Raw genomic sequence first — 12,622 nt, 5'->3', positions numbered from 1 at the left:
TTTCCTCTCGTCCAGCTTCCAAAGCACGTCGCTGGATCGGAGCGATTCATATAATTATCGAATGAGATCTTCTTGAGGGTAGCAGTTTTAAATCTCTTGGTGTTGTTCTTCATTTTAACGTCATCCAAGATCCTAATGAGGTTGTCTTTGGTCGTAATCTTACAAACTCAGCCATACTTTTGCCATTCCGCCCATTTGCTATGGCTAACTCAACATTGCTTACCAGTGGCCTTTTCGTATGGGCAGCCCCTTGGACGTGTATTCGAACTATATTTTATGTTAGTGATGCTACGTTCAGCGAGTGGCCAACTGATCGATTTTTCGTTTATTGGTAGCTGAAAAGTCTATTCGTTTACAACCTCCGACTTTTCCTTTACTCGTAACCGAAAGGCCCTTTTTGTCGCGGCCAGAACGTAACAAGAGTGACACAATTGTATTTTTCACGCGTAGGCCAGAAAACGTGACTCAGAATCACTGTTTTGACCAGAACTATGATGTTATTTTATGTCATAGTGGCCGAAAGTGCGTTTCTAGTCAAGCGAAGTGAGGTTAGCAACGCTTTTTACCGGCGGCCATGGCATGAAAGAATTTTTCCCCTGCTGCTACGTTCAATCCATGTCGAAAAGTGCCTTTTCATTTACTTGTAATCGAAAAGTAAAAACTTGTAAACGAAAAAACTTCTCGTTTCCTAATCAACGAAAGATGTCATAGTTCGTCACTCCCTGAATGTAACATCACTAACAAAAAATGCAGTTCGGCCACACGTGCGACGGGGTCTTTTAACTCATGTGATTGGTAACCGTCGGCTTCGCCTCGGGCCGGCAACTTCACACTCGTTACCACCCCGTCGCACTTATATCGAAATATACTCTTTTATCGCACGAACTTTGGAAATCAATGATTCATTTTTATGAGTATTTTCATTGTTAGTATGAATTATCACTACTATATTTCACGTTAGGGGGCTCCGCCCCGTGCTTGCTTTCTTCGTTAGACGCCCGGGGGCTTGCCCTTCCCCGCCCCCACTTTGACAGATTACTCGATGACTATTCAATTGTTAGTCAATTGGTCATGGACTGAAGCACATGGTCAATGGCTCGTTGATCATCACTCCATAACTACGTAATGATCAATTAATCGATGGTCGATTGCTACTCAATGGCCAGTCAATGGTCGATCGCTATCTGAGTGTTAATCGATCCTCAATTGATCAATTGAACAGATATCGACTATCATTGGACAATTTCAGTATCCCAGTACTTCTGCGGTACACAATTCCATACTGCCATCAAGTGGTCTGTCAACGCCGGTTTTTATGGGACTGAACGGATCAGGTTAGATAGGTTTGAAGGTTTTCTGTTTGGAGAGGATACTGATTTTAGGGTGGATTGGGGAGGAGTGGAATGATGGGTAGTTTTGAACTGAATTAATTATAACACTGGGTAAATTATTTTGCCGATTTATTACTGCTGTGGACAACCACTTGGGTCAATTAAAGTAAAAACACCACGTTGGGTTGAGTTTCGTAATCGCGAATAAATTCCCTGTGATTGTCTGTTAATTTTAACTATGCAAGGTGATGGTGATGTAGCTAATTGTCTGGAATAGGCATCCACACTGACGGTGGTGTAGCTGGAAACACTCAGTAGTGGATCGGTGATTGTAGAACGAACTCTTAATTAAACGAAAACGAAACGTTATAATCCGAATACAATGCTGAACTAACTGGCCGTTGGGTTTCCGAGTTTGCGGTAGGGCCTGACCGTTGACCCGACGATGCCCGAAATCTGACGGGTTTGATCGATTTGATCGACCGTCCTCATGGAGATTAGGCTTAGTTTCAAACATTTTCAACAAACAAATTTCGATGAAGGGTCAGAAGGATCTTATTTCTCTATCTTATTTAAGTGTCTCTGTTAATAAGACACGAGATCGAATGTGCGCTTCGCGCGCCCTATTTTGATTTCCCGCCTCAAACACATTGACCAATTAGAAGAAAGTCTTACAGATGAAGTTAGTCGATGACTTCTGTGGTTAATTTAATTTAATTTATGTGCTTGTGCTTTCATAGACTGATGAAGGGCGATCACACCGTAAAAGAACGAATGTGAAAGTCGTTGGTTATAAATATGATGAGAGAGGTGACTCGATTCACAATGGATGCTTTTAGGAACACAAACGTTTTCGCCTTTTCGACTAACGCGAAACTGCATTCATTTAATCGGCCAATGAGAAAGATCTTACGCCATTTCGACTCGGACGAACTTCATTTATGTGCTTCTGCTTTTATAAATAGGACTGTCACTCATACGATTGCTAATCTCCCTTATTTTTTTTTATAAACACAGGGTACGAAGGCTGCATCCAAGCTTGTCCAGTGAAATACAAACCATATCAATAAATAAATAAATTTATTTATTTGTTGCTAGAAAATTATAATACCGTTTTTGGCACATTCAATTTAGAAAAATATTTTCTGTGTTGAAAAACGCTACAATTTTAGTCATTGAATTGCGGTAGGATCGTGGACCAGGGTCGCATAATATCGACCACAGCTGCATTATATAGACCAGGACCGCAGTAATCTGGACCTTCAAAGTATTATAGGAGTAGAATCGCATTAATAATGACGAGGACTCATCCCCTACTCAAGTCCCGAATCTGTTGACCCTTCTCAACCTTCAAAATTGCTGGTGTTACCTAAAACCCATTTTTTATTATGTAGAGAGATATCTTTTGATTTTTCTGGGTTAAATATATCTGACCCACGTCTTGAATCGAAGAACACGACAGAAAGTCACGCAAAGTTTTGCATTACCACTAGTTTGGACATGAGTTGAAAAGCACTTGACCAAGTAGCAAAAATCAATACAGCCTCGAAGGAATTCATCTCAATGAACATACGTAATAAAGACACCATTTTTTAATTTCTTTGTTATTATTTAGCTCTGGAAAACATTAACATTTTCATATTAAAAAACGGTTTTATTTATACTGAGACAAAAAAATTAATTTTACCAATCACATGTGCTCCGGACAAATAAGTTCTCCAAATCCTCATCAATTCAATCCCTTGTCAGAAGAATCTTTGATTGGCACAATTATATCGTTACGATATTGAACGCGCACTTTGCGCGCCCTATTTTGATTTCCCGTCTCAAACACATTGACCAATTAGGAGAAAGTTTTACAGACGAAGTTAGTCGATGACTTCTGTGATTAATTTAATTTAATTTATGTGCTTCTGTTACGCAGTTGTCACGCTCTTTACATCCTATTTGCCCAGGGTTTTGAGGTAATTAACAAATCAAATATGACATATGAACAAGACAGCGCGAATCACCCAGGCTGTCATTCGAGCTGTCTTGTTCAATGATGAGGTTGTGTTGATCAGTGCATCTGCCTCGGCAATATGCACTGGAATAATTTTATTTATGTGCTTGTGCTTTCGTAGAGTGAGATACAGAGAACGATTTATTTATTTCTTAAAGAGAAGCGCGATGAAGCATAATTACACTGTTACCGCGTCCGAAATATGAATTTACTTATTCCGCCCACTTTCGAAAAAAATCTGACGTCCTCAAGTTATTGCTTAGGTATGAGATGGTTAATCGATTCTATTTTTTTTCTTCTATAAACTGGATAACACTAGTTGCACGATATCCATTTTTTTCATCAAAATTCGTCGCGCTGTTAATTAAACAAAAAATAAAAATTGTTAAATTGGCTTAAACGATGTGTCAAATATATACATAAAATATACATATATATATTTGTTTATTTTATAATGAGATTCCGGGATGATTTGGGCCGGATGGGATGGTGGGTGAGGAAGTTCCGGTGATGTAGAATAATTTGGCACTGGGTGTGATGAATGCCCGATTTATTTCCCTTTAAATAATTATACACAGTGTGCACTCCGAGGTGTTAAAAACTATTCTTTAATTGATAGTGGACTGTATTTCCGCCGTGATGAATTTGCCGATCTAACCCCGTTGGTTATCCGTTGGTAGCCAATAATTCCCCGGTGGAATTTCCCGTAAGACACACCGTATGTCTTGTCCGAATGATGATGGCGTACTGACCATCGTAACGATCCCGAATTCGATCGTGACCTCTCGTTACGATGGTCAAGGGTGATTGGCCGAGGTCGTCCGGTTGGTCATCCTGAATTGACCGCGGGATTTTGAACAATATTGTTATATCCAGCGAAGAATAAAGACGACACAGGTTGGTAAATGTTTGGGGCGGTTTATTAATTACAAGAAGTATTACGATCTGACATGTAAGAGCTCCGAAGAGAGACACACCAAGGCTAACGTAATCCAAAAGACAGTCGTTCTTCTAACCAAGTTCAGGTCATAGACAAATGAATGATATTCGAAGGGAGACACGTAACAATATGTATATATTGTTGCGAGCAATTAAGACCCCGAAATTCTAATCAAATCATCTCATCAATTCAATTCCTTGTCAGAAGAATATATATACACAATATTTTAAAATTTATATAAAATTTTAAAATATTTAAATTTAATCTTGTTTTAAAATTTTCATCGAAATTCATCGAAAATATAAGCGGCGATACACCAACCTTAAGTTGGAAGGTTCAAAAGTTTTTAGCTAATAATTTCAAAAGTTGTAATTTCACATGATAAGATAACAGTCTCAGGTTGTAATTAGGTTTTTTGTGTCCATTTGCTATATTTTCAGATGGTGGTCGTGAGATGAGCAGCGAGCATGTACCATTGAGTCGAGCTCTCAGAGCTGTTGTACAAACGTCTGCTGGTGTCACCGAAATTTCAATAGCATCAAACACATCAAATCAGACGAATGACGAGATGAATGACGATGTTGCGGCTGTCTAGAGCAATTCGAGGGAGGAAATTAATCATCTCAACGACAAGACGTAACCGTATTTCCTAGTGGATTTATAAGTGATACACGGCGGCACAAGCTCTCAAACCAAAGAGCGTTAAAAGATGAAAAATATCTAGTTAAGATAGTAAATGAAGAACTAGAAAATGTGATTCAACAATTTTGGAATATTGACAGAAAACGAGTGGGAAAAAAACAGCATAAAAATTCTAAAAAAGTGGATTGTCGATGTGCTAGAAAAATAAGATAATTTTCATGAAGGGTGGTATTATTAGAGACTGTAAAAAACGGCTTGTACCCAACTCCTCCCTCCCTCTCTCCCTCCCCTTCCCTGATGTGTCTATAGACTTCGTTCATCACGTTTTTGCCCATTCACGATCCACTCATTCGTCATTGTTGTCGTTGCTTGATTGTTACCGTTGATCATTGTAACACGTCGTCATTCTAAGTAATGAAAAAAAAGAAATAACACATTTGATGATAAACAGAAATATACATATACAAATGGAAAATACATAGACTGCACTCGCACACGATTTAAAACGTTTTAAAATTTCTCACGTGACTGTTCGTAATGTCGATGAAAATTTATGATAAAATTGGAGAAATTATGATCATAATCACAATGGAGTTGATCGATTCGTATGGGCCTATTTGTATAGTTTTCATTATTTTTATTTCCCGGGGGAAGAACAAATTTTTAAGAAATATTTTCAAAAAAAAAATGCTCGGATTTTTGTGAAGATGTATCGACTATGATTTGGCTGTGAAATTCAGGTCTGCAGCAGCGTACGCTGATTATTATCAAAGGCTTGTAAATTAATTATTAAAACAACTGGGAATCATTGGTGTGATAAACAGCTTCGATTGTGGAAGGATTATGGCTGGAATATTGGCAAGAAAAAATATTTTACCTAAAGAGACAACAAAAAACTGGGTTTGTAAAGTGATGGGCGATTGGTTGGCAAATGGAAATGATGGGTGATACCCCTCACTATATTTTTATGATTTTTAATGATAACTTTTTTCATTCCGTTTTCAACCAATCAAATGGTGGCATTTCCCGTCACGTGGTACAAGTAAAAGGGTTTTACTTCGGATATTTCCGTTTGTTGCTAAGCAATGAAAATATCCGATAAACAATTTGTACGCGTTTCAAACTCCAAAACTCATTAGAAAAAATCAACTTCAAGGACTGTACTTCGACATGAGCAGAAGATTTGGAGGAGAATCTTTGGACATTATCCCAGGTGAGGGTTTCCAAGCTTGGACGATAGGCTCAAACTTGGTCCAACCTCGGTTACCAAGCCGCGGGATTCCTAGTTTTGACCACGGTTGAACCTGTGGTAATTCCTAGGTAAAACCAAGTTTGGCGATTCCCTGTGAATTAAAGCTTGGCTACCAAGGCAATTCCTATCTTGATCCAAGCTTGAGTCTCCGAGCTTGAATTGATAAGTTTGAACAAAGCTCGGGCCAATATACTGTAGAAAAAATTAAATAGTTTATATTATATAAAGATATAAATCCTTATTTTTTATAAATAACTATATTATTTATTTATTTTATTTTCTTTAATTTTTTGCATGTTCGAGAATTTCTAACTGGTTATCGTCGGAGGGCTTTGAGCCAAAACTGGAAAACTGTTAACAAAATTCGTGGAAAAAAAATTAAGTTGATCGTGATGGTCAAAGAAAAAAAATTAAGTCAGAATTTAAATTGGAAGAATTATCAACTTTTGACAGTTTTGTTTGGCTATACTAATGCTTGGGTTGGGGAGAGCGAGCTGAACATATTTTTTTTCAACTCAAACTTGGAAGTCGAGCTTGGGTGAAGGCTGATGACCAAATTAGGCTGAAGCTTGATCTCAAATTGGGTGACGCTTGGATCAAGGTTGGTCCAAGTCTGGACGCCTAACTTGATTCAAGCTTGGACCAAACTTGGGATCCAAGCTCGGACGGGCGTTACAAACCAAGGGCTAACCAAGATTGAACCAACCTAGCCTAGTCTCGGTCCAAGCTTGGACCAATGGTGAATTCCCACCTGGGATTGATCAAAAAATTTTAAAAAATCCTAATAATACGGTGAAGACAAAAGCCATAATTTGAGAACAATTCTCTGCATTTTGTGCAGACAGAAAATATGTATACGCTGGAAGGCACAACTACCCGTGAAAAACCATACCACATGACGTGAATGCCACACATTTAATTGCTTGAAATTGGAATAAAAAAAGTAATCCAGCCAAATAGCCCTCGACCTTCAAAATTAATCGGATATTTCCCTCCAGTTTCCCTCCATAGTACTCATCGGCATAAGTTTCGCAGAAAAACCTTGGCGCTTTGCGCTCGAGATTTTTACCCTGCGAAACTTATCCCTTTCGTTGCTATGCAACGCAACTCTCGGGAAATATCTGATAATTTTGAAGGTCTTGGGGTATTACTACTGAGTATATTGATATATTTTGTCAATATCAAAGTCCTAATTTGTTACAAATTATTCAAAAATGCTAGGAAACACCGAAAATTTTTTTTTTTCAATGCCATATCAGGTGATTTATGTTAGATTTCATCGAAACTCCCTCCTCTCTTGTCTTCTATCGGATTCTCCCTCTTCATCTGGCCCGTTCAGCTCATTTGGCTCACTCAGTGAGAAATGGCTGATGGAGCCTATCAGCCGCAATTTCGCATCTCTCTTCATGATCACCAATCGGTTTTTCCGGGTACTTGTTGATGAATAGTGAAACTGCAAAATATAACGATATGTCGATTGAAAGATTTTTTTTCTCTCTCTTCTGGGCTGAAACACAAACTAAACGCCAATAGCACGTCAGATATTTCATCCGAAAGCAGAATACGAAATTTAAAAAATACAGCGAATAGACGTTTAAACATTTCCCTCGGACCACTGGGCCATTGTTAAAAAAGATATTATTTTTAAAACACGAGTTATTGTTCTACAACGTTGTTCAGAATTATTCGGCATCATTATTCCCCAGGTGGAAATTCACCATTGGTCCAAGCTTGGACCAAGCTAGGTTGGTAGGCTAGGTTGGTTCGATCTTGGTTTCCAAGCTTGGAACAATCTTGGCTAACCCTTGGTTTGTAACGCCCGTCCAAGCTTGGATCCCAAGTTTGATCCAAGCTTGAATCAAGTTCGGCGTCCAGACTTGGACCAACCTTGATCCAAGCGTCACCCAATTTGAGATCAAGCTTCAGCCTAATTTGGTCATCAGCCTTCACCCAAGCTCGACTTCCAGGTTTGACTTGAAAAAAAATATGTTCAGCTCGCTCCCCCCAACCCAAGCATTAGTATAGCCGAACAAAACCAATTTAAATTCTTACTTAGTTTTTTTTCTTTGACCATCACGATCAACTTTATTTTTTTTCCACGAATTTTGTTAACAGTTTTCCGGTTCTGGCTCAAAGCCCTCCGACGATAACCAGTTAGAAATTCTCGAACTTGCAAAAAATTAAAGAAAATGAAATAAATAAATAATATATTTATTTATAAAAAATATGGATTCATATCTTTATATAATATAAACTATTGAATTTTTTCTACAATATATTGGCCCGAGCTTGGTTCAAACTTATCAATTCAAGCTCGGAGACTCAAGCTTGGATCAAGATAGGAATTGCCTTGGTAGCCAAGCTTTAAGGGGTTATTCTCATGTGAACGCCTATATTTTACCACTTTTTCGGAATTTTTTTTTTATGCGACAACAAACTTCAATCATGTTGATTTTTCAATATATTTTTATTTGTATTTTGAAATATACGAAAAAAATTTTTTTTTCCGTTTTTTACATTTTTAACATATATTTTTTTTAAGTCAAAGTAGTCCCCAACAAAAAAAGGTATTTCACTGGTCAAGGTGATAGCGGCTGTTCATGTTGTCTGACATAAAAAAATCGAATGGATTATTATTCAGTAGATCTGTGGCTATCGTCCCTACCAAATATAATCAATTTCATTAAAAACAAAAAAAAATATCGAACTTCAAAAAAAAAATCACGAAAATCTCCTTCTTTTTCGTTACAAATCGTTTAAAAAAAATATGAAGATATTGTCGAAAATAAACAATTGTGGTAGGGACGATAACTATAAATGAGTAGAAGAACATATGTAAATTTTAAAGCAATCGGTTGAATACTTTTTCTAGTAGGATCTTGACCGTTTCAGAAAATGATGATTCGAGAAAAACGCGTTTAAAGTTTAAAGCCTGGTACACAATCGCTTACGACACGTCGGCGACTATGAGCTGTAACTTATCAAATACTATGAATTTCGGTCTGAATTTTTCACAGCATGTTTTCAATAGGTTTTACTGTCAAAATATCAAAAAATAAAAAAATCGATTTTTTGAAGTGCTCACATGAGAATAACCCCTTAATTCACAGGGAATCGCCAAACTTGGTTTTACCTAAGAATTGCCACAGGTTCAACCCTGGTCAAAACTAGGATTCCCGAGGCTTGGTAACCGAGGTTGGGCCAAGCTTGAGCCTATTGTCCAAGCTTGGACATCCTCACCTGGGTCACATTTACCATCATTAAAAACGGTTCATTAACCTGTTGAATGAATTCATCAATTAATGAAATTTTAATTAATGAAATAGTAGATTTTTTGATTCTCTTTTCATTTGAGTGACTCTCATTTTTTTGGATTTCATTTTAATTTTCATAATTGATACTTCCATGAGTCTCCATGATGGTCGTCAACTATTAATTAATTCATTAAGTACCGTAATTGATTGGACAAATGTGCATCTATTGACTACTAAATTTATTTTTCTCCCCAATGATGATCCCTCTGATCTCCCTATTATTTCCCAATGAGGTACGCTCTGTCAATCCGAGCAGGTTTCGCATTCAACGCACCCGACCATCGCCCGATTGTGCCCTCATCGGGGTTCCCCCTCTGGAGAGACCCTGATTTCGCTATCATCATTTCCCGACCCAATAGTTTTTGTGTCAAATGGGGTTGATCTGATGATCTGCCGGGCGAGTCCTCATCGGGTTCTCCCCCATGAGTTAGGGCCCGACCTGGGCCGGGATAACCCGACGGAAATTCTATTCGAGATAAGGGTCAAAGTTGAAAGGGGGTGGAATGATTATGCCGAGTAGAATTGCCTGATGGGAACCCGATGAAGACCTGACCGGGAGATCATTATGATTTTTAAATTTCCAGGATATACAGTTTGTAATAGTAATTCTGAGTCTATGAGTCAGGAGAAACAATAGAGAAAAAATAAAATTGTAACGTGAAGAACTTCGACTACAAAATTTTCAAACGAAATCGTTTTGGAATAAATATCTGCGGGTAATTCAATTGACAGTAAAATTGAATCAAATTAGGTCAAACAAATATCGAGATGAAATGTAGCCCGGTGGGTTCTGCCTAAGAAGGAGAAGAAATAACAAGAAGAAAAGTGAAAAATGTGCTCCTCAATTGTCACTACGAAATTATAATGCACAGAAAAAATAATTGTAAAATACAAGATTTAATACATAATTTAGGCGATTTTTGAATAGGTTAATTGCGTATCAAAAAATCGTAAATTGGAAGTTTGAAAACGTGAATTACGACTGCGACAAGGTAAATTACGATTTGAAACTCGCAAATTACCATTTCCAAAAACGTCAATTACGAAATCTGACGTTGTAAATGACGTGGTTTTGGAACCGAAAATATACGGTCCAACCTCTTGATTTACGCTCCTTTCCTCATCATTTACAACATCTGAATAACGTAAAATCCTTGATTGATGAAATCGTAAACGTAATCGAAAAGAAAATAACTTTATTTGCCAATATGAAATCTGTACGTTTCAAATGATTGTCAATCATCTGCGTTTCAATTTTTGCAGACATTTTTTCAAAAAATTATCGCTGATATTCGAGGTAGGCTATACAAAATATCAACAAATGGTGCAATTCTATTGGCTGAAATTTGGGTGGGAAAAATAATCCCCCGAATACCACTCGAACTTCGAAATTATCTGATATTTCCCTCAAGGTTCCCTACAAACAAATAAGCTCGTCAAGTTTTCCAGAAAAATCACTCGCGCTTCGCGCTCGTGATTTTTAGACTGGAAAACTTGACACGTTCATTTGTTTGCAACGAACCTATCGGGAAATATCCGATAATTTCGGAGCTCTTGTGGTATTATATGCGATTATTTTTCCCATCCAAATCTTGGCCAATAGGATTGCACCATTCGACGTTATTTTGTATAGTCAACACGGTATTTCAGCGGATATTCTTGGAAATTTCACTGGAAATTTTGCATGTTGATATATATATAAAAAAAACAAATGTTGAAGTAACCCTCAATTGTATCTGACAGATTAATGGCAATTCGTTGAAAATTATGTCTCATGGTGCAATTCTATCGGCCAAGATTTGGATGCAAAAAATAATCCCCCGAATACCACTCGAACTTCGAAATTATCTGATATTTCCCTCAAGGTTCCCTGCAAACAAATAAGCTCGTCAAGTTTTCCAGAAAAATCACTCGCGCTTCGCGCTCGTGATTTTTAAACTGGAAAACTTGACACGTTCATTTGTTTGCAACGAACCTATCGGGAAATATCCGATAATTTCGGAGCTCTTGTGGTATTATATGCGATAATTTTTTGAATATTTTGGTAAACAAACGACACTTAACCAAATAAACCTCTTTTCATGTCATGGCACAATTCTCTTGGCCGAAATTTGGATAGGAAAAATAATCCCCTGAATACCACTCGAGCTTCAAAATTATAGAATATTTCCCTCTAGGTTCCCTGCATACAAATGAAGTCGTCAAGTTTTTCAGGCTAAAAAATCACGAGTGCGAAGCACGAGTGATTTTTCCTGAAAAACTTGACTCCTTCATTTGTTTGCAACGAATCTATCGGGAAATATTCGATAATTTTGAACCACTTGTGGTATTATATGTGATTATTTTTTGCATCCAAATCTTGGCCGATAGAATTGCACCATGAGACATAATTTTCAACGAATTGCCATTTAATCTGTCAGATACAATTGAGGGTTACTTCAACATTTGTTTTTTTTTTTTATATATATCAACATGCAAAATTTCCAGTGAAATTTCCAAGAATTTCCGCTGAAATACCGTGTTGACTATATAAAATAACGTCGAATGGTGCAATCCTATTGGCCAAGATTTGGATGGGAAAAATAATCAATGCAACTTTGAAAATATAGCAAAAAAAGCGTATGAGACGAATAAAAAATCCGCAAGTGTCAAATTACGCTGAATCTTCACAGTTGTAGAACATTAATGAAAAATTTGACCATTCGAAAATTTTTCTTTTATTTCGTTTACGATTGCATCGATCAAAGAACTTACATGATTGACATCTCTTAAGTGACGAGGGAAGAAGTGTGAATCACGAAGTCGGATCTTGTTATTTGCATTTTTCGAAATCGTAATTTACGTTTTTTAAATCATAAATTACGTTTCAGAAACCGTAATTTACAGTTTTTTAAGACGTAATTTATGTTTTGAAAATTGTAACTTACGAGATGAAAAATCTCGTAAAATACATTTCAAGTCTCGTATTTTATCACTGGTTTTTCCTGCGTTTATTTATTTGAGGCCGGGGCATGATGGGCTACCTAAGAGGAGCACAACCATTTCCGGTCATCCCTAATGTCCAAATATTTTCTTTTCGAATCATTTTTTAATTCTAAAATGATTAATTTACATGTTCAATTTACTGGGGTTGGGGGCACA

At 37.2% G+C, this 12,622-nt stretch overlaps 1 protein-coding gene across 2 annotated transcripts in view; it reads left to right on the top strand.

Moving 5' to 3' along the window:
- Positions 1-10,915, top strand: part of LOC135166286 (metabotropic glutamate receptor) — a 99,456-nt gene extending 88,541 nt beyond the window's left edge. For both annotated transcript variants that reach the window (XM_064128407.1, XM_064128408.1), the window contains one exon: positions 4,714-10,915. In XM_064128407.1, coding sequence (XP_063984477.1) covers positions 4,714-4,868 — 155 coding nt within the window. In that variant the 3' untranslated portion in view covers positions 4,869-10,915. The remainder of the gene's footprint in view (positions 1-4,713) is intronic.
- The last annotated feature ends 1,707 nt before the right edge of the window (positions 10,916-12,622 follow it).

This window comes from Diachasmimorpha longicaudata, chromosome 9 (genome assembly GCF_034640455.1).
Source record: "Diachasmimorpha longicaudata isolate KC_UGA_2023 chromosome 9, iyDiaLong2, whole genome shotgun sequence".
NCBI classification, from domain to species: domain Eukaryota; kingdom Metazoa; phylum Arthropoda; class Insecta; order Hymenoptera; family Braconidae; genus Diachasmimorpha; species Diachasmimorpha longicaudata.
This window is presented reverse-complemented; position numbering and strand designations above follow the sequence as displayed.